At 49.8% G+C, this 20,524-nt stretch overlaps 4 protein-coding genes across 5 annotated transcripts in view; 2 read left to right on the forward strand and 2 right to left on the reverse strand.

Moving 5' to 3' along the window:
- Positions 1 to 20,524, reverse strand: part of MLF2 (myeloid leukemia factor 2) — a 195,610-nt gene that overhangs the window by 100,505 nt on the left and 74,581 nt on the right. The window lies entirely within an intron of this gene.
- The window catches only part of PHB2 (prohibitin 2), a 96,914-nt gene that overhangs the window by 2,362 nt on the left and 74,028 nt on the right, over positions 1 to 20,524 (reverse strand). The window lies entirely within an intron of this gene.
- Positions 139 to 14,899, forward strand: USP5 (ubiquitin specific peptidase 5). 2 transcript variants are annotated; one of them, XM_057368222.1, is made up of 20 exons: positions 139 to 300; positions 1,735 to 1,860; positions 2,143 to 2,209; positions 4,978 to 5,111; positions 5,426 to 5,571; positions 5,864 to 6,048; positions 6,608 to 6,702; positions 7,207 to 7,400; positions 7,553 to 7,624; positions 8,862 to 8,943; positions 9,162 to 9,287; positions 9,712 to 9,865; positions 10,251 to 10,425; positions 11,716 to 11,804; positions 12,000 to 12,191; positions 12,707 to 12,850; positions 13,001 to 13,146; positions 13,230 to 13,383; positions 14,024 to 14,108; positions 14,277 to 14,899. In XM_057368222.1, exons 1-20 carry the CDS (start codon positions 193 to 195, stop codon positions 14,368 to 14,370), a joined length of 2,568 nt encoding a protein of 855 aa, XP_057224205.1. In that variant the 5' UTR covers positions 139 to 192; the 3' UTR covers positions 14,371 to 14,899. The 2 variants fall into 2 exon arrangements, with proteins under 2 accessions (XP_057224205.1, XP_057224206.1); XM_057368223.1 differs by having other exon boundaries at positions 12,000 to 12,122; positions 14,277 to 14,898.
- Positions 15,002 to 17,793, forward strand: TPI1 (triosephosphate isomerase 1). Its single transcript, XM_057368238.1, has 7 exons — positions 15,002 to 15,192; positions 15,954 to 16,077; positions 16,156 to 16,240; positions 16,353 to 16,485; positions 16,595 to 16,680; positions 16,878 to 16,965; positions 17,237 to 17,793. Exons 1-7 carry the CDS (start codon positions 15,081 to 15,083, stop codon positions 17,353 to 17,355), a joined length of 747 nt encoding a protein of 248 aa, XP_057224221.1. The 5' UTR covers positions 15,002 to 15,080; the 3' UTR covers positions 17,356 to 17,793.

Here is a 20,524-nt window from a genome sequence, read left to right on the forward strand (position 1 = left end):
CCACTATTGGTCTAGGAGCCCAGCACCGCCTCCCGTGATGGCCGGAGGGCGGCTGCGATTGGACGAGCCGGCGGGTCGGCACCGCGAGTCCGGCCCTCAGCCTCGCTGCCGATTGGCTAGAACCCGCCTGACCGCGCTGGGCTGCGATTGGGCGGGGCGGGGCTGTGGGCGGTGCCGCGGTGAGCCGCTGTCATGGCGGAGCTGAGCGAGGCGCTGCTGTCGGTGTTGCCGTCCATCCGGGTGCCCAAGGCCGGCGACCGCGTCCACAAGGACGAGTGCGCCTTCTCCTTCGACACGCCGGTAAGCGCSCCCTGCCGCCGGCCCGCCCGACCGCCCGGGCTGCTCCCGCCGCGGCCGGCTTCCACCCCACCGCCCGCCGGGGCGCTGCCCGCGCGGGGCCTCACGGGACTTGTGGTTCCCCGGTGGCCGCCGCGGCCGCTCCCGGGCGGGACGCGGGGCCCTCGCGGACTACAGCGCCCGGCGTGCCCCGCGGCGCGCCCCGCCCGCCCGCGGCGCGATGGGGGCTGTAGTTCTTGGGCCGGGGCGGGCGTGGGCAGGGCGCTTGCCCCGATCAGCGACGGCCCGACCCACCGGGTAGCCCCTGGAGAGCGGGTGCTCCCGGCCCGAACCCTCCGCGAGGGTGCTCGCCGRGACTTGTAGTCCGGCGGGGGGTGGGGGGTCGGGGCGCGTCCCGGGCCCGCCCTGGCGCAGGGGGGCGGGCCGGGGGTCSCGCCCTGCCCGGGTCTGAGTCGCTTCCCCGGACCTCGCCGCGCGGCGTGGCCCGGCAGGCGGGGGGCGAGGCGGTGCTGTGTCATTAAGATGGCAGTGGTCCCTTCTCCAGTCGTCTCCACCCCGCCGGCATCCCTGCGCTTCCTGCGCTACCCCCGCCCGGCCTAAGTGGACCTGGGGGGGCGAAGGCGGCGGGAGGGCGAGGTCCCCCTTGGGCTTCTCCGCGGACGCCCGTCCGGGCAGAGCCCAGCCCAGCAGAAAGRAGCTGTAGCTGGAAGATACGGGTCCTTCGAGGACGCGGCACATGGAATCCTGGCTCTCTTTCCCTCCCCGACCTCCACAGTGATGTCTGACTACGCACTGCCCACTCTGACTCAGTCCCAGCAGCTTCTGAGAACTTCTTAGTGGTTTCTCTCCTTTCCAACCCCTTCATTTGGGTCCCCTACCCCTTCAGTTTGAAAGGGGTATCGGCTGAATGAGTGCGGTGTTCTCCAGATGCCGATGGGATGGTGGGGGCACATTCTGTATCTGTTTCCAAGTTGCTCACAGGCTTTTGATGGCAACAGCAAAAGTAAACAGTGGTCTGTTAACCTACCTCACGCTGTAGCTTGGCAGCATTCCCGATGGCACTGGGAGTCACACGTTTGGACAGGGTGCCACAGTTTTGCTGGTAATGATTGTACTGTGCTCTGAACTTGTGAACTAAGGGCCTTGTATAAGATCGACTCTTGCGGAAGCTCAGGGTTTTCCTGATTTGGTAGCATTCTGCCATAMATGAGCAGGCCAATAGTTTTTTTAATACATCATCATAACCAGAGTACCTGTTCTTCTGGGACAGCCAGGCTGGGGCTTGCCATCCTATTTCTTACTAGCTACTCACGGCTGGTATGTAGGAATGAGTTGTTCCATGATTTAATGAATAATGACTAGTCTTCCATGCCTATCCTAGCAGCTGGAATGGCATTCTTTACCACCTCCCTTCAGTTTGTCCCTCCTTCCTTCCAGGAGTCAGATGGCGGCTTGTATATCTGCATGAACACGTTCCTGGGCTTTGGGAAGCAGTATGTGGAAAAGCACTATCAGAAAACAGGCCAGCGGGTCTACCTGCACCTCAAAAGAACACGTAAACCGGTAAAARATAAATACGCTTAAACTTGTTCTGWAATTGAAAGCTGGGTTGTGTCTCTGTGTGCGCTCAGATACTGTTTCCTCAGATACAACTGATGTTTCTGTGATGAATTAAGGGATACCAGTGCTTCAGTTCTGCTTATGTTGAATTGTTATATGGATTTCCCACGTTATTTCTGCCGAAGTTCCTTCTGTTTTCAGACTAGCTTGATTTCAATCCTAAGGCTTTCCACAGCATGCCTTTCCCCCTAACTCTTTTTTCCCTATTTCTTCTCAATGYGACAGAAGGAAGATGACACCAACTCCAGTGCTGGGGATCCCCCAAGGAAGAAACCAACTCGCTTGGCTATTGGTAAGGAAGCACTGTGTGGTCCTTATGTTCAGACAGCCCTCTGGAGCTGCCTGGCTMGTCTCTTTTACCATTACTCTCYTTGTCTAGTGTCCCTGGCCAAATTCACACTTTATGTTTTCCACTGTGTCTCAGATGAGCAATKTCTGTAGAACAGTCATTAAGGTGGTAATTGGGTTCTGTGTCTAAAGTTGCATCTTGTTTTCCATTGATAAGTATATGTTGTATCCCCTGCCTTGACTCCACGTGCCTGGCTCAGCTTGGTGTGGGGATAACCAGACTGGGCCTGTTGCTTAAACACAATGTGCCCAGCGTGGGGCTGAAGTAAGTTTGAGAAAATAGATGTCTGAGAACAGTTTGAAGTTCCTGCAGATGGTTATTTTTCAAGCTCCTCAGATATTGAACTAGTGTTATTCATATAGATGGGGAAGAAATTTATGGGAAATGCTGCATTAACATTTTTGGGTCAATAGTTGTTATAAGGCTGGCACTGGAAGAAATACATAAAAACATAAATAAAACATAAAAACTATAAAAAATCTTGCCTTTTTGGAAGAACAGGGCTGGTGTTCCATTATTGTCTTTCACTGACTGGGAAGGCTGTCATGGTAATCAGTGGAGATGCTGCATGTTTGGAGTGGTCTCAGCTGGTAATTTCTGAGCCATTATGGAGACACATAAAGCAAAGGACAGAAACATTTGTAGCAGTAACAGGTTCYTGGCTTGCTAGAAGCTGATCACTAGAGGGAAATACAGATTCTGGACCATAAACGTCTTGTGTTTGGCTCACTTTTCCCTTGGTGTAGATGCCTGGTGACTCCTCTGCTGCCAGAGCACAAACACCACTATTAAGAGTGTCAGCTGCTCCCTGTTTTGCTGGTGAGCTGAATAGAGCTCCASAGATTGCTTCTAGCAAAATTGAGACTGGAATCTGTTTCTTCAGGTAGCCAGTRCTTTTATGTATATGATTATGTGCTTTAGGGGGGGTGAGACCTGGTCTGCATTAGGAGTTATTTCTGAATCCTGAATCCTACAGAAATCTTGCAGCAAGTGTTGTCAGTGGGTCGGCAAATGTCTGCCTGTGATAGCAGCTTAGTAGTGGGAATGGAGCAGGAGAGAATAAAATAAATTRTTATCCCTTAAGACAATAGTCCTAAGTTCAGGAGAAGTTTCTTATACCTTCATTTTAGCTGAACTGTGGTGGTTTAGCTAATCCTGACATGGGAGATTTTCTTTAAAGTACTAGAAAGATCTGGTWACAAAACATCATTGGCTGCAAAATGTAGCTCATGGTCTCTCTCTACCTCACTTTCCCCTCTTTATGAGGAAAAAAGTTACAGTGCCTGCCTCCTATGCCTGCATGTTGGTTGATGGACTTTTGTGGTATGTTGTGCTTAGGTACCACCATGGAAAGGGAGGCAGTGTTCCTCAGGGCAAGCTGGTGGCCATTGACCTGTTCCTCATCTGGAGCTTTGGAAGGTTCACATAACCACCTGAGGGGACCTCACCAATCTGGTTTAGTTTGTTTAGGATTCAGGAATTGTGTAATGCCCTGGGAGATTGTGTATTGCTTTACTCTATGAAGTGGTGACAGGAAATCTCTGGACTGTGCTGAAGAGGCACAGAAGAGGATTATCTAGGTGTGTTGTTGCATGATGCTGGTGAGCATTTTCTAAAATAATTGTATCCATATAAGCAGTTTGTGCTGTAAAAATTCCAGGTATCTRTGGAGAGACTTGCAGGACATACCATGGGACCGGGTATTTTTGACAATAATGTTTAAAGGAAATACAGTAGTGGTTGTCAGTGCTGTGTTGCACACAGGATTCTTGAGKCAGAGGCACGGAACAGCAAAAGCTTTATTCCCTTCAGAGATTTGTTGCAGCTRCAACAAATGTTCAGATATTTGTTGCAGAGATTATTGCAGTCACAGCATGCAGTTTTTCCAGAAATAAAGGAAATTCAGTTTTAAAACACAGGAGGTTTAGGCTGCTAATAAGCCATGTACCATCTGCTTGTTTCCTTTTGGGATGTAGGATGTTAATGCCTGGAGAACAGGGAATGCCAAGGTTTTCCTCTGGGTACCTACGTAATTCAAAAACTGTAGATGAGGGAACCTGCAGAAACTGCAGATGTTTTGGTGAGCATCCATGATGACTCTTTACAGCTGGCAAATAATCTTTTATGTATGGATCTTCCATTTCTGTTGCAACCTCTGAAAAGCACAGTTAGGTGCTAAGATTCTTTCTGCAGTTCTGGATATTCTGGTTCCAGAGGAGCTCCTGGTTCTTCTTGCTTGAGTGCAGGACTCTTAAACTATCCTTTCTGGAAAAGGCAAGAAAGAAAGGCTGGCTTCTTAAAGATGCTGGTAGACCTGGCCTTTGCCTGGGGTTACAARATGATCTCCATCATTGTATTGAGTATTCTGGTGAAGGATGAACACCAGTGCTTTATCTTGGCTCTGTTCTGGCCCGTGCCTCTCTAGAGCAGGTTTGGTTTCCTTCCTTTTGTAGTCAGAGTCTGGAAATATTTTTGAAGTCTCTGTAAAAAGCTGGGAAAAATAAACCTATTGTCACTAGGCTTTTAATTGTTCCTGTGAAGTCCACACAGCCAGCAGAAACTGTGGGATCCAGAAGTGGAAGTAAGATTGTGGATCACTGATTTAGATCTTTGTCTCAGTCATGGTGCCTTATTTCATGTAAGCTCTGGGGAAAGAGGCTTTTCAAGCTCTTTGGTTTCACCTGTTACCACAATGTTTTTTCTTCTTGTAGGTGTAGAAGGTGGATTTGACATCACAGAAGAAAAGTTTGAATATGATGAAGACGTAAAAATAGTCATTTTCCCAGACCATTTGGATATTCCACGTGATGGGCTGGAGGGGCTACCAGAYATGGTCAAAGACAGGGTATGTTTGGGTGCAGGGCAGTGTTTACCGTTGATGAGGAAATGTACTATTACAGAAAAGAAAAAACTGCCCTGTAAAAGGGATCCTGCAGAGCTGGTGTGAAGTCTCAGCTGGCAGATGTCCTGCCAATCTCAGCAGGATTGTTGTGATTACACAGTGCCGTGTATTTCAGAGTCCTAGCTTGTGTGTAACTGAGGCTCCCAAAAGTCTCAACTGACTTGCCAAAATGTGGAGTGTTGTGGCACTGGAAGCTCCTTTCTTGTGCCCTTACTGTGGTAGGCCCTTCATGTTTTTTCCTGCTGTCCTAATTCCAGATTGCCAGTGCGATTGAGGCCATCCTGACAGCTGATTCAGCCTCACGGAAGCAGGAGGTGCAGGCTTGGGATGGGGAGGTTCGCCGTGTTTCCAAACACGCTTTTTCCCTGCACCAGCTTCAGAACGATGTCCGCATCCCACCGTGGTGAGCATAGTACTGGAACCAGCTGTGTCACTCTGTGTCCCGGGCCCTTTTCCTGTGCTGGACTGCAGCAGTAGATGAGACTCCTTTTGTGAGTCTCTGAGTGTGCCTTGTCATAGTAAATTCAGGGGGGATGGCACACTAAGGTATTTCGGGATGCTCAGTGTTCTGTAGTAAAGAAAGGAATGAGATTGCTTATACTACAGATACTRCAGTGGGCAGTAATGGAGAGGGCTTGGGAGGTAGAACCCAGAGGTTTTCACTCTGACCTTTTTCCTCTGTTCCTTGTCAATAGTGGCTGGAAGTGCAGCAAGTGTGACATGAAGGAGAAYCTGTGGCTGAACATGACAGATGGAGCCATCCTCTGTGGTCGCCGCTACTTTGATGGCAGTGGTGGCAACAACCACGCAGTCGAGCACTACCGAGAAACYGGCTACCCACTGGCTGTGAAACTGGGAACAATTACTCCTGATGGGGCAGGTGAGAAGGGAGATCCTCCCAGGGTTAGGGATGCCAGGCACCATTCAGGCTGGTGCAGATCTCCTCCAGCTATCAGGGTGGTGCTGGCCATCTTGTGACCTGGAACACGCAGTGTCATCCCACTGTGAACTTTCCCACTCCAACCTGCTTCTTGTGTGAGGCAAAGAATGAGCTGATAAAACCTTACCTTCCTCTGCCCCTCCCTTGTAATTGGAAGGTTTTAGAATAGTTATCCAGGTTGCCATSTGATTTTCTGCTGTGCGGTGTTTATCAAAGAATTGCGTGTCCAAATCCTGAATGGAGAGTATATGCATGGTAACCCACTTTCCTTACTCCACACMAAGGTGTACTTCTGTACCCTGATTGGTCCAAAGTTGTTATGTCAYATGTTTTGGAGGAATCTCAATATTTTGTCTGTCATGTTATTCTGCTGAGAAWGGGCAGAAACCCCAACTATTCAGTTTGTCAGAACTCCCAGTTTTAAGCACTCTCTTCATCCAGCTGTGAATTTGAGATACACGTCATTTTAAGTTTCTCTTTTTCCTGTTTTCCTGCATAGATGTCTACTCCTATGACGAGGATGACATGGTGCTGGATCCCAACCTGGCAGAACACCTGGCACACTTTGGGATTGACATGCTCAAGATGCAGAAGGTGAGGAGGAAGTGGTGTCCTCCATAGGCTCAGAGGGAGAGAGAAGCAGCTCTGAGGTGTCTTAGCTGGATTCCAGCTTTCTGTGGCTGTGCAGAACCAAAACCTGGGGCTTTTTTTTTTTTTTTGTCACACAGAGAGTTGTCTCATCTGCCTCTCTTCTTTGATTGTCTTTTTTGCCTTTGTTTCATGTCCCTCAGGTTAATTTCCTTGGGTTATATGTCAGTACTGTGGGCAGGGAGGCTTCCAGATAGCAGAACTTTTTTTGTTAGGGTGTGGTTTCCATGCTGTTTCATAGTGAATGCCTCARATTTCTCCCATATTTCTTTTCCTTCCTCTTTCTGTCCCAGGTATTCATACATATGGAGGCAATTGTTTCTTCCTCCTCTACTTACAGAATAAAACAGAATGAATTTGACTTTGTTTCTCTACCGCATCGCACTTTTCATACCTCTGATGTTTTCTTAAGTCTTCTTTGAGGATTTTTCCTGTTCTTTCCCTCTGCAGACAGACAAGACAATGACAGAACTGGAAATAGACATGAACCAGCGCATTGGGGAGTGGGAGCTCATCCAGGAGTCTGGCGTTCAACTCAAGCCCCTCTATGGGCCTGGGTACACTGGTATCCGTAACCTGGGCAACAGTTGCTACCTCAATTCTGTGATGCAGGTGCTGTTCAGTATCCCAGACTTCCAGAGAAAGTAAGTGAGCGTAATCACTCCTTTCCATTAGTCTGGGATCAGTACAAAGGTCTCCTAGAGCTGGGAGCTTCTGTTGCAGTAATCATACTTAGAACTGCAATTTTACTAGATTAACCTGCATGTCCCTTAAATTGCTCTGTTTTGCTCTACAGGTATGTGGACAAGCTGGAGAARATATTCCAAAGTGCACCTTCGGACCCCACGCAGGACTTCAGCACACAAGTGTACGTAGTGTTTTGGTGAGAGAAGGAAGGCTGAGGCTGCCTGGATGCATCCCCTCTGTGCTACTTTGCTCCATAGTTCTTCCTCAAGCCTCGCCTCTCTTTCCTTGCCTGTCACCAGAGATGTTGATCCTCAGTGATCAATAAGGATCTAAGCCAATCAAGTTCAGCTGAATGCCCTAGGTGGAGAGGACAGAGTGCACGCACTGTTCATGAGAAGCTCTGAAATGTATTATGTGTATTATGCCAGTTAAACTGGGGGCATTTCTGGGAGGCAGCTTCCATCTGCATAACAGCAAAAGGGGGCTTGCTGTCTGCAATGGGGGGAAATGGAAAAGAGCAAGGGGATATGAAGATTTAGGTATCTTTATTCTCAGTGGATAATTTATGTGTGCCTAAAGATGCTTCCCTCAAGAGGTACTGTGCAGGAAAATATGCAGGAGGAACACAAGATTTGGAAGGGGYTTGCATTTTAAATGCATGAAATCTGCAACAGCTACTCTCAAACAAGAAAAGAGCATGTGGAAGTTTGGGGTGGAGGAACGAAGGGTAACAYTTGTGGAAAAGGAGTTCAGTGGTATGAGAGGATTCTAATTTTGGGCAGCCTGGAGTGAGGTGTTCACTGAGAGGGGGTTAAGGTGAGGCAGCCAGAAAGATTATTGCCTGGGCAAAGGGAGGAATTGGTCAGGTTTGTTCCAGACAAATGGCAKTAATGGTGGAGAAGGACTGAAGTGAAATGGAATAGCAGAGGGGTGTGGGCATAGAAAGAAATCACTGAACACATACTGTTGTCCATTAAGTGCCTCATGCAGTCAATCTTTCCTCTGGGCAAACGTGATCAGTCTGCTCACAGCAGTGCTATTTCTGGCTCAGACAATTTCTCTGCCCTGTTGTCTCCTGCACAGTCAGACACTGTTCCATTCCCCGCATCAGGCTGCAGCTAGGATTGGCTGTTGTGCAGCTGCTGTGTGKCTCAGCACCAGCTGTTCCTTCATGTTCTACTCAGTGTGCAAGCAGTGRTTGAGATTGGCACCCAAAAGTCCTGGTGATTTAGAAGTCAGTGATGTCTCCTGGAGCCAGAGAGCAGACCACAACAAGATGACTTTGGTGCACAAGTGAAAGCTGCTATCTGTGAGACTGACAGCCCATGGCAGTGTTAAAGCTGGATGGGTTGATGTGTCTCCTGGAGCATGTGAGATTGAAGAAGCATTGATACTAACAGTGACTTTTGTTGTTCCAGAGCCAAACTAGGACATGGACTGCTTTCTGGAGAGTATTCAAAGCCAGCTTCTGCAGATGGGGAGCAGCAGCCTGATCAGAAGGTGAGGCTTGGATTCGCATCCTCTTGATGTGTGTGTTGCATGAGGTATTGTGTGTGCTACAAGGCAAAGGAGGGAGAAGCCTTTCTGAAGACATCTGCTGGGGCTTGTTCCAAGCCCTGTCACCTGAAGAAAAGTGGGGCTAAGAGTAGAGTGCTACATGCAAAGAGACAAGCTTGGCAAATTATGACCACCTTCCTCTTCCACATTGTTATTTGCAGGGTATGCAAAATGGCATTGCTCCACGCATGTTTAAGTCTCTCATTGGAAAGGGGCACCCAGAATTTTCCACTAACCGACAGCAGGATGCCCAGGAATTCTTTCTGCACTTCATCAACATGGTGGAGGTAATGGTTGAGTCTATCTTTCAAATTGTGGAAAAGTCCAGCTTGGTTTTCTTCCYGCAGCAAGGGGTGAGGAGTGAAGGTGAGAATCTGGCAATTGGAGCAGAGAGGGAGAGAACACAGGGAAGTGGGCTGGCTAGCACCCAGGGTGGAGAAGGAGAGGTGCTTGGCCCTGTTTTCAGAGCTGATTCATTGGAGAAATCTTTCTTGGGAGTGGCACAGCTGGAGATGTAAACTTTCTTTAGGGGCAGGAATGCCATGGCTTCCTGGAGTACAGAAGCTGGCTTTAGTTTCCTCTTTGCTGTCTTTTCCAGGGGACTGGTACAGAAGTGAATACTTTTCAGCCATGTCCTACATGGCATCACTGTTAGTACAGATCATTTTTTCTACCATTCTGATGCTACATCGGTCCTAATCTCTCCTTCAGAGGAACTGCCGCAGCTCGGAGAACCCTAATGAGGTCTTCCGTTTYCTGGTGGAGGAGAAGCTGAAGTGCCTGGCCACAGAAAAGGTGAAATATACCCAGCGTGTGGACTATATTATGCAGCTGCCTGTGCCCATGGATGCTGCACTCAACAAAGGTCAGTAATGTGCCAAGACCAGAACAGTAGCAAAYCCTATGTTTGTATATTGTACTGTTCTTACAGAACTCCTTAAATGAGAAAGGGACTTCTTTGCCACTTCTGAGGCCAGATCCTTCTCGTGCTTTTGTGGGATTGGGCTGATTTCTTCCGAGGTGGTGTGACAYGGTGATGTCCCTCTAGAGCCTTTCCCTCGGACACCACAAGCTGGGCTGTGATTCAGCAGCAAAGCAGGAGTGGCTGCAGTAGAGAACAGTGCTCTGGAAGTTGTGCTCTGTTCTCRATGGCCTGTATCTATAGGCCTGTTCTGCCTCCGGTGTAGCTTACATCAGTTGCTATGTAGGTACCCAGACATGGTCCTTGACTCCTCTGCTTTATTCTCCAGATGAATTGCTGGAATATGAGGAGAAGAAGAGGCAGGCAGAGGAGGAGAAGCAACCGCTGCCTGAGCTGGTGCGAGCCAAGGTGCCTTTCAGCTCCTGCCTAGAGGCCTATGGAGCTCCAGAGCAGGTGGATGATTTCTGGAGCACAGCCTTGCAGGCCAAGTCTGTGGCTCTCAAGTAAGTGTGATCAGCTTAGCTGTGATGAACTGACCATAGCTGCATTCTTGGCAACTTTCTGTAGTGGCTGGGGGCGGGGGGGCATTACTGAAGCTTTGTAGTCCTCCACACCTGGGACTCGTGGAACATTGAAGCAGAGAGGGGACAAGTCCCATCAGGGCTGGAGTGGTTGCCCTCAGTGGGCAGAACAGCAGTGCTAGTGAAGTCATAACCCTCAGATTTCAGTTGYTGAGGGGCTATGGAAATACACTGRTAYTCCAGAAAACCAYTRGCTTTTACTGTAAATTTAAAATTTAGCTTTGGAATCAGCACTGACTGTATGATGATACTGATCTTGTACCATTTCTAAAATTTGAAATTTTTAACTGTTAAGATTTGAGCAGAACGCTGAGTGCAATGGATACTCTTTTAAGGAATGCTAACTTAAATGCTAGTAGCAGGGCTTAAAAAACAGCTTAAATTTTTCTCACTGCCTGYAGCACATGCAACAGTGTGAAGTTGCAGTGACAAGATTACAAATGTAAGCAGCTTTCTGCCAYGATGCTACTGAGTGTTCTTTTGCAGTGAAAGTCTTCAAAGAGCTGGAAGTGTTTTTCTAACAAATATTCCTATATTAAGCAATAGCTACTATAAAAAAAATCACATTGAAATGTAACATTTTGCTTTAATTTTTACTGAGTTGTATTCAAACACTTTACTGTTGCTTAATTTAGTTCTACAGCATGTTGCAGTTATCACCTAGTAATGAGTATGTGTCTCTCTCATAGGTGCTTCTCCSTTCAAAACATTCCACTCTGTTTCAGAGATTCCAGACACTTTCTCTCTCAAATTRTCTAACTAAATAATGTTTAATCAAATTCAGTTAACTTAAAATTCACTGCTTCTCTTTCATATCTAAAAAAGTATTCTTGTGCTTGAAAGCTTGTCGGTTCCTGCAGGTCTATCTGTTGGTCTAATAAAAGATTTTATTTCCACTACATTCCTTAAGGGTTAGACTTCTAATTAAACAAAAACCAGGCTTGTAAAACACGGCATTGGAAGGTAGAGAATATGTACTGTTTTTTCTCATCCCCAAAATTTGCATTCCATCTCATCTTGTTAGGGCTTCTGCCTTAGAGATGGTCCTGTATTTGAGGAACTTTAAGCTCAGGACAGGAGAGCTGCACAGACAGGTGTATCCCCCAGCCTGCTCAGGACATGGCTCAGCCCTACTAACTCATTCCTTGAATCAGCTACATGCCCTCAATCATTGCTGACAAAGTATTTAAAAACACTWTGTGTCTCTTTCAGAACAACACGGTTTGCATCTTTCCCAGATTATCTGGTCATCCAGATCAAGAAGTTCACTTTCGGTCTGGACTGGGTGCCCAAAAAGCTCGGTAAGAAGGATGAGAAATACAGAGCAAATAGGTACTGAGAGTCAAATAYGGATATTGTGGTCATTACTGCCAAGAGGAAAGTAACTATCCCAAAAGTTGCTGCAGGCATCCCCAGGGACTTACCCTTCCAGATCTCCCAGCCAAGTGCTTTGTTTCTGCTCCTATATAGAGGCTGAGCTAGACCATATCTTGCAGATGTTTCCATTGAAATGCCAGAGGAGCTGGATATCTCTGCACTGCAGGGAACGGGGCTGCAGGATGGAGAAGAAGAAATGCCGGACATCGCACCCCCACTGGTGACACCAGATGAGCCCAAAGGTAGCCTGGGGTTCTATGGCAACGAGGACGACGACTCCTTCTGCTCCCCTCACTTCTCCTCTCCGACATGTTAGTGATTCTCCTCCTCTTCCCAACTCATTTCCTTGCTCTCCTTGCCTTGTGTCCCATGCTAGCAGTTTCCCACTTGCTCAGACTTTCCCTGTCCTTTTGTCAGCAATTGCCAGCTGCCTYCCTTGCATGCCTGTTATGCAAGGATGTTATGCAAGGAAGTTTGTTGATTCCTGTTCAGTGCAGGATGGGGGGTGGCATGTCCAGTGCATTTAGAGGAGGCAGGGCTGGGATTTATACAGGATTTAATTGGTAGGGGTATTAATTTTCACAAACTGCAGTGGGAGGTTGGGTTTGGAGCCTAAAGAAGAGCCAGTGCTCCCAAGTTCATAGTTTGAGTCATTTTGTTCTTTGCCTCCGTGTGAGATTGCTCTTCTGAAGAAAAAGCAGAGAGATGAAACTTGGTGTGAAATAAAGCTGTGAAGTGGTGSCTTTGGAGGCTGTGTGACACCAGACAAAATGGAGCCAGCAGGGATGGGTGGGAGTGGGTGGCTCTAACTCCTGTCTTCCCACAGCACCCATGCTGGATGAGTCGGTGATTATCCAGCTGGTGGAGATGGGCTTTCCCATGGATGCCTGCCGCAAAGCCGTGTATTACACGGGGAATAGCGGGGTTGAGGCGGCCATGAACTGGGTCATGTCACACATGGACGATCCAGGTATGAGGCCACATGGCTCTGGTGAAGCTTACTGCTCCTGAGCCATTGTGCTTGTGTCCCACTACCACAGTGGAAAACTGAAGTAGTTTGGACTTGAACTGTACCARAGAGATCTAACTACTCTGGGCTGTGTTCTGTTTCCCGCTGCAGACTTTGCTAACCCATTAGTTCTCCCTGGATCCAGTGGACCGGGGTCAACTATTACCTGCCCAGACCCTCCTTCAGAAGACAGTGTGGCCACCATTGTCTCCATGGGCTTCTCCCGGGACCAGGCTATGAAAGCGCTTAGAGCCACGGTGAGAGACATGGGTGGCATCAGAATGCAAGGATTTTCTCAGGAACAGGGACTCTTGACTTCACTGTCTTCTCTTCCTTCCAGAACAACAGTCTGGAGCGTGCTGTGGATTGGATCTTTAGTCACATTGATGACCTTGATGCAGAAGCTGCTATGGATATCTCAGAGGGGCGCTCGGCAGCCGAGTCCATCTCTGAATCTGTCCCTGTGGGTCCTAAAGTGCGCGATGGGCCTGGAAGTAAGTTCCAAGCCACAGGAAGGTGGATTTTGGGGTGCAAACTCAGCATGACTTAGTCCTTCCTGATCCATGCGGTACTGCAGGTTTTAGCAGCAATAGCTCTAATAGAGCAAACTGGTTGTAGAGGTGGAAGTAGGGAGGAAGAGGGCAGGAATGGCAAAGTAGTCTAGACCCTTCAGGCTGGATGAGAATTACCTGGAAGCCAATAAGAGGAGGAGCAAGGGAAGTGCTATCAAGTGAAAGACAGGAAGGGCTGTACTGCTTTTATCCAGTGGTYCTGGGAGGGTTTTTTTCCGTTTTGGTTTCCACTGAAAAAACAGTTCCAGACTACACACAATTGATGCAGTGGTGCTCAGCTCCTGGGTGCCATAGGGAGGGGGAATCCCTGCCTTACCCATCCAGCACCCACGGCCCAAATAAAAAGCTGAAAGAGAAAAGGCTAAAAGGAAGTTACCATCTCCTGTTTCCCTCCATGTTTGGCTTTAAGACCACTCACAGACACACTTGATGGTGATCCAGTTTCAAATTATTACCCAGTAGAGCTTCCTTTAGGGATCCTTCTCTAGAGAGGGCCTTGCACAGTGTGTTAGGGAATAAGATATCTTTCCCTGACAATGCTCTCTTCCCTCCTTCTTTTAAGAATATCAGCTRTTTGCCTTCATCAGCCACATGGGCACTTCAACTATGTGTGGACATTACGTTTGTCACATCAAGAAAGATGGCAGGTAAGGATTTCCACAGTGTAAAGGAGCTCTGAGGTACTGCTTTAAGTCCCCGTCGTCCCCTGTTTCTTCAGAGCTCTTGRGGGGTTGGGGCTGAGAGCAGGTAAATGGAATCCAATTGTGTCTTAACCACAGAACGACTTTCCTGAGCACCTCTTGTGCCTGTTGCAGGTGGGTGATCTACAACGACCAGAAAGTCTGTGCTTCTGAGAAGCCCCCCAAGGACCTGGGCTACATCTACTTCTATCAGCGGATTCCCAGCTAGAACATCCTCTTGCTGTGTGTGGTGGGGGGAAAGTGGGCTGAAGGTGTGGGGGGGGAAAGGGGTGGGGGTAGTGAGGTGGGAGCAGGGTCCTTCTCTTCCCTGCTCCTCTTTCCCCAGTCGTCCCTTCACGGCCTCTCTGGAGACACAGGAGGAGACAAGAGCTCACTGACTAATCGACTTGGGGCTGGAGCCCCCGTGGACATGAGTGAAGGGGGTTCGGGGGGTTGGGAATATCTGTTTCTATACGAAATGTCCTCACTGTCCCCACCCCCGTGACACACAGCCCTAGTGCTTCGCTGCTTGGTGGAATGATGCCRCCTCCTTGCTGTCCGGAAGGAGAGGAGGGGGCTTGTGTGTACGTGTGGCTTGTGAATGGGGGGGGTTCCTTCTGCCCGCCCTGCCGGGTGGGGGCGTGGAGCGGGCAGCAAGGCGGGCCACGAGCAGCGCTTCCCCTTGTGTGCCCTTGACATGCCAAAATACACGAGGGACAAAATAAAAGTCGAAATACCCCGCTGGCTCCTGTCTGACCCCCGCCTGGCTGGGGAGAAACGCGGGTGGGGCAGGGGGCGTGGCTAAGGGGGCGTGGCTAAGGGGGCGTGGTCTCGCCACCGCCGGTTATAAAACGGCGCCGGTCTCGGAGCGCGAGCGCGCCGCCGTCGCTGACCTTCGCGTCTCCTCCGGTACCGGCCCCGCTCCCACTCGTTCCTGCCATGGCGCCCAGGAAGTTCTTCGTGGGGGGCAACTGGAAGATGAACGGCGACAAGAAGAGCCTGGGCGAGCTCATCCAGACGCTGAACGGCGCCAAGCTCTCCGCCGACACCGGTGAGGGCGCGGCCCGCACGTAGCGCACGTCCCTCACGGCCCTGCGGAGCCGGGGCCGGTCCCGGGCCCGGGCCCGGGCCCGGGCCCGAGCGGGGGAGCGGCAAATGTCAGAGGGCGGCGGGGGCCTAAATATAACCCCGCGGCAGCGGCGCTAAATATACCCGCGAAACCGGATCTGGGCTCCCGCGGGCCCGGGGGACACGTGCGGCCGAGCTCCGGGGCGCTCCGGCACATCCCCGGGAGACCCCGGGCCCGCATTGCCGGCGGCCCCGCGCCTCCCCTCGGCCTGGCCCCAACTTCCCGGAGCGGGGGTCTCGGAACACGGCTCTGCAGCCGAGCTGCGCTGCTTCTACCGCGCCTGCTGCTCATGCCCCGCCGCTGTGCCCGGGTGCAACCCCAGGCTCACCCCGGTGCGGCTCTCCCCGGTTCGGCCAGGCCAGGCCTAGGCTGCAGGGTGGGATTCTCGCCTGGTGTCTTATCTGGGCTCTTTCTAGGGGACCCCTGTGACCTGGCCATCAGCCTGGTATCGCCTGTTTCAGCCCCCTGAAAAGGGCTTTCCTCCCTCCTGTTGAGTCATCAGATAGCAGGGATTGTCCTGTGGCAGAGGGCCCCCCCCAAATGTCAGTGGTGGGGGAGGGGGGCGGGCTGTGACCTCCCAGGAGAGAAGGATGACCTMTTGGGGCTGGGATTTGGGATCAGTGGCTGGGTACAGTTTCTGCCCTTCGCCTGTCTCAAGGGTAACCATGTGCTTTGCCTCACAGAGGTGGTTTGTGGAGCTCCCGCCATCTACCTTGACTTTGCCCGTCAGAAGCTGGATGCCAAGATTGCAGTCGCAGCMCAGAACTGTTACAAAGTACCAAAGGGTGCTTTCACAGGAGAGATCAGGTGAGCCCCAGAGAGAGTAAAGTCAGGGTGCCTCTGGGATGTGAATTTCCTCCAGTGAGTCATCTCCTTTCTCCCCAGCCCAGCCATGATCAAAGATATTGGAGCTGCATGGGTGATCCTGGGCCACTCGGAGCGAAGGCATGTTTTTGGAGAGTCTGATGAGGTGAGTGGCCTCATGGATTGAAGATGGTTCTACATGGAAGAGTGAGCAATTAATCCAGACCTATTTCTGTAGTCCTGTTTTATTGCCTGCCTTGTTTCTTTTCCATTCCCAGCTGATTGGGCAGAAGGTAGCTCATGCTCTGGCTGAGGGCCTTGGAGTCATYGCCTGTATTGGAGAGAAGCTGGATGAGAGAGAAGCTGGCATAACAGAGAAGGTGGTTTTTGAACAGACCAAGGCTATTGCTGGTAAGAGGAAAAATAAATGGTGGTTTGGGGTTTTTTAGCAGTTCTTCAGGTCTGCTCTTCCCAGGATGGGTGTATTCTGCTCACGTATAACCTTTKCCTTCCTCTGTAGATAATGTGAAGGACTGGAGTAAAGTGGTTCTTGCCTATGAGCCAGTTTGGGCTATCGGAACTGGTAAAACTGCAACTCCCCAACAGGTATGAGCAGGGGAAAGGTGGCTGTCTAAATGACCAACTGACCCTTCCCCCTCAGGAAACCTTCCTGAAGATTCTTACTGAAAATCTCCTGGGAGTTCTTAGTGACTTAGAGAATATCTAAATGTTCTCTTGGCTTTGGAAGGGAATTGTGTGCAGAATGTCTCAGGCCTGAGTGGRACTCTTGTGTTCTGTTGCAGGCTCAGGAAGTTCACGAGAAGCTGCGGGGGTGGCTGAAAGGCCACGTGTCTGATGCTGTTGCTCAGTCAACTAGGATTATCTATGGAGGTGAGTCTGAAGCGACTTTCCAGGGCAGGAGGTGCTTAGTTTTTTTACCTGTTGCTGCAGTTGTACATCATTCTCTGCCTGGCAAGGAAACTCTTGACTTTGAGAGTATGAAGAGCCACCTTCTATCTTGTTTGGGTAGCTTTCTTGGATAAATGGGAGACAGTTGTGCTGTCTGCAAGAGGTGGCTGTTACCTTGCTTGTCTTGCCTTTGCCCTGGCTCCATTTTCCTAAAGCCAGCACATCTGATCTGAAAACCCTGCTCCTTCCTTAGGTTCTGTCACTGGCAGCAACTGTAAGGAGCTGGCCTCCCAGCATGATGTGGATGGCTTCCTTGTTGGTGGAGCTTCTCTCAAGCCAGAGTTTGTGGATATTATCAATGCCAAACACTGAAGCACCCCATGAGGAGCCGTCCCTTGTGGTTAAGAAATGGAAGCAAGAAGGGACCTTTCGTTGCACACGTCTCAGTACGGAGGCTTTCCCCCTCCACARTCATTGTTCTAGTTGTTCTGCTAACCACCCCCACCCATGTTGGAGTCCTGTTAGCAGGAGTCTGTGTCAGCAGTCTTGACAGTCTCCTCTCTGAGCTGAATCCTCAGTTGCCCATTCACTTGTTAAGAGCCCACAGCCCACCTGGCCAGTATCTCTCCCTTTCCCTGCAGCCCTGCAGGGCGAGGGGGCCGCTGGTGCTGCGAGAAGGAAAAAGGAACCACAGTCTCTTGCATCCTGCAGCTCCATCAGCAAGGAGCCTGTCAGCTTAGAYCCTTGTGGAGATGTCTTACCTCACCTGTGTTCCGTACTGAACAATAAATGAAAAACAGAAAAAGCAAAGGGGTGTCCTGGATCTTATTTGGAAGCATCTTGGGGTCAAGCAGTGTAGAGAACTTGCTGGTTTTGGAGGTGGCTGGTTGCAGAGAGGGTATTGTGGGTTTTGTGGGATTTTCCTTGAGAGGAACAGGCCACTGTTACCCCAGTAGGCACTGCCAAGTTCAACCTGCATCTTGCATCTGTCATATAACAGCTCTTCTTTGGGCCTATGGTGATTTGATTGGATCTTTTCCATGTGTGTCTCTATTCTAGTAGTTGCTGGAGCACCTAGCTGTYTCTCCTGGCAGGCTCAGTAATGTGCTCATTCCTGCTCTTTGCCTGTAAGGACTGGTAATGGACTTTGCTCATAAAATGTGTAGCGGAGCAGCTCCATCTCTGTGCAGGGAAGGATTTTGTTTATGCGGTATGTTGGGGCAGTGCTGGCTACCCACTTTCAGCCGTATGCTGGTTGGTGGGTGAGAAAGCAAGACTTGATGTTACTTCCCAGCTGCTGATTTTTTTTTGGTAGCTCTAAGGGTGATGAAAAAGAAAGCCTCACAAGGAGGAGCTTAGCTGTGAGGCGGTACATCCTTGGGAGCCTATGAGCAATGTTCCAGCTGCTAGTGCTAGMATCACCTGAGGGATGAGGGGCAGGAGCTGAGGACCAAGAAAGAAAAAGCCTGATGCTGCAGGGACTCCTGCCCTACTACTGCTGGGGKAGCTTCCTTGCTGCCCAGCTCAATGCAATGGGGAAAGAAGAACCCTTCAGAGGCATCTCCCTTCCAGCTGGAGCAGCCACAGCCTCTGGTGTGAGGGGGCAGGCTAAAATGGTGCTGAAACTGGTGGGATACACACTGGGGAAGTTCTGAGTTTCAGGAGCAAGGCCATCCAATATGGAAGTGTATCAAGTGGTCTGAAAAGGAAGAGCCTGATAGCAGCAAGGAGGTGGCAGCTCCCAGCTCTGTATGCGTGTGATGTGGAAAGGAGGAGTGTAATTCAAAGGCAAAAAAAAAAAAAAATATCTGAAAATTGTTTCTTACAGCCAGAGCACATGTTTCTAGAGGCTGCTAGGCCACAGCTGTAGTTTGGGGCCATCGTAATGACCAGAGCAGCAGTGACGCAGCAGGGTCACACAGGGGTCCTATGGCTGCACAGAGTGGGTAGAATCACTCAGGGATGGGCCACAGGCTGCAGCTCTGCTGTCAGCTCCTACCCAGCCCTGCCCACAGCACAAGAGGCCAGAAGAGTGACCTACATAAAAAAAAACCAGATGGGAGCCGAGCATTGATGTTGCTGCTTTGAGGAGAACATAGAGGCATGAAAGCATTAATTTAATGAGGAATAAACTCGTGGAAAATMATTTCTGTATCAGCAGGAATGCCAGATCTTGTTTCTCTTCTTTTTGTCYGCTTTCTGGCAGGACTGCAGCTCTGGAGTGGAAATACTGCCAGATCCTCACAGCAAACTGTAGTGRTTGGATCTTAAACAGGTTGCTGTTGGAGAAAATGCATTCTGCCAGATGTGACAGCCTGAGAGAGGCTGTGATGGCTCTGCATCCTCAGCCCCAAACAATAGGCAGGCTGAGCTTGTATTCCCAGTAGGCACCYTATACACATGATGSACTCAATGATCCTTGTGGGTGTCCTTCTAAACTCAGAATATTCTGTGAGCTTTAATATGTTCTACTTAACTGTATAACCATGGCTGACCACACAGATTACACATCCAGCCACACAGAGCATCCCACACACCACTGGCAGCCTCATCCCATGCCCTGCTCCAGCTGAGCAGGATGGAGGTGCACTAGTGAGCATCTGTGTATATATGTGTATTTATAGAAATATTTACACACTTGGATAGTCTGYCTCCTTCCAGGAGCTGGGCTCAGGCATCACCCAGTAGCTGCCCCTTGATCCCAACCACTCCAGCCCCACAGCAGCCAGCTCCCTGTGGTGCTCTGGCCACAAATTCCTCACCCAGGGCAAAGTGTGAAAGGAGTTTAATGAGAAGATAGAACAGACTGCACTGATCATATGCAGGATGTGGCCAAGCCATCACAAACCGTCTACATTTGACTGACCCTTTTTATTCCTGTATCCCACGTTTGTTTCTCTATAAGTCACCTAGATCCTTCCCTTTCCTGCCTTTGGTTCCTGCCCTAAACACTCTCTGAGTCYGGTGCAGTCCCCAAATGCTTTTCCCCTGCAYCCKGTCCCATGTTTCAGACCCCTGAATTCAGTGACATCCCCAGTCCTAAAGGTTCTCTGGGGCTGATGCTCTTCTGGGAGGGGGCTGGACAGGGAGTCCTTCACTTGCCATTGTCTCTGTGCCCCTCAAAATGGACCTTTAGTGAGCTGATGGCTCCTGGGATAGGCCTGGAAGCAGCCTGGCAGGTGCTGCTTGGGCTCCCCCTCCTGCCATCATCACCCTGTGCTCTTCTGTGGGTGTGTGGGCCAGCTATTAGCACATAACCTCCTTAATTATCAGTATAATTAGGTTTGGAACAATTTAGATATATAGATATAGATATATATACACATATATATACACACAYATATATATATAAATAAAACTTCTCTAGTTTAAAGATTTGGGTTTCTTTCTGTGATTAGAGGATGTTTAGGGCAGGAAGCAAAGGCAGAAATTATGGTTTCATATGCAGATTAATTCTTTACTCTGAGGGTGGTGAGGCCCTGAAGCAGGTTTCCCAGAGGAGTTGTGGCTGCYCCATTGCTGGAGGTGTTCAAGAGCAGGT

The sequence above is a fragment of the Malurus melanocephalus genome, unplaced genomic scaffold (genome assembly GCF_030028575.1).
Source record: "Malurus melanocephalus ecotype Western Australia unplaced genomic scaffold, MMel_1.1 scaffold_89, whole genome shotgun sequence".
NCBI lineage: Eukaryota > Metazoa > Chordata > Aves > Passeriformes > Maluridae > Malurus > Malurus melanocephalus.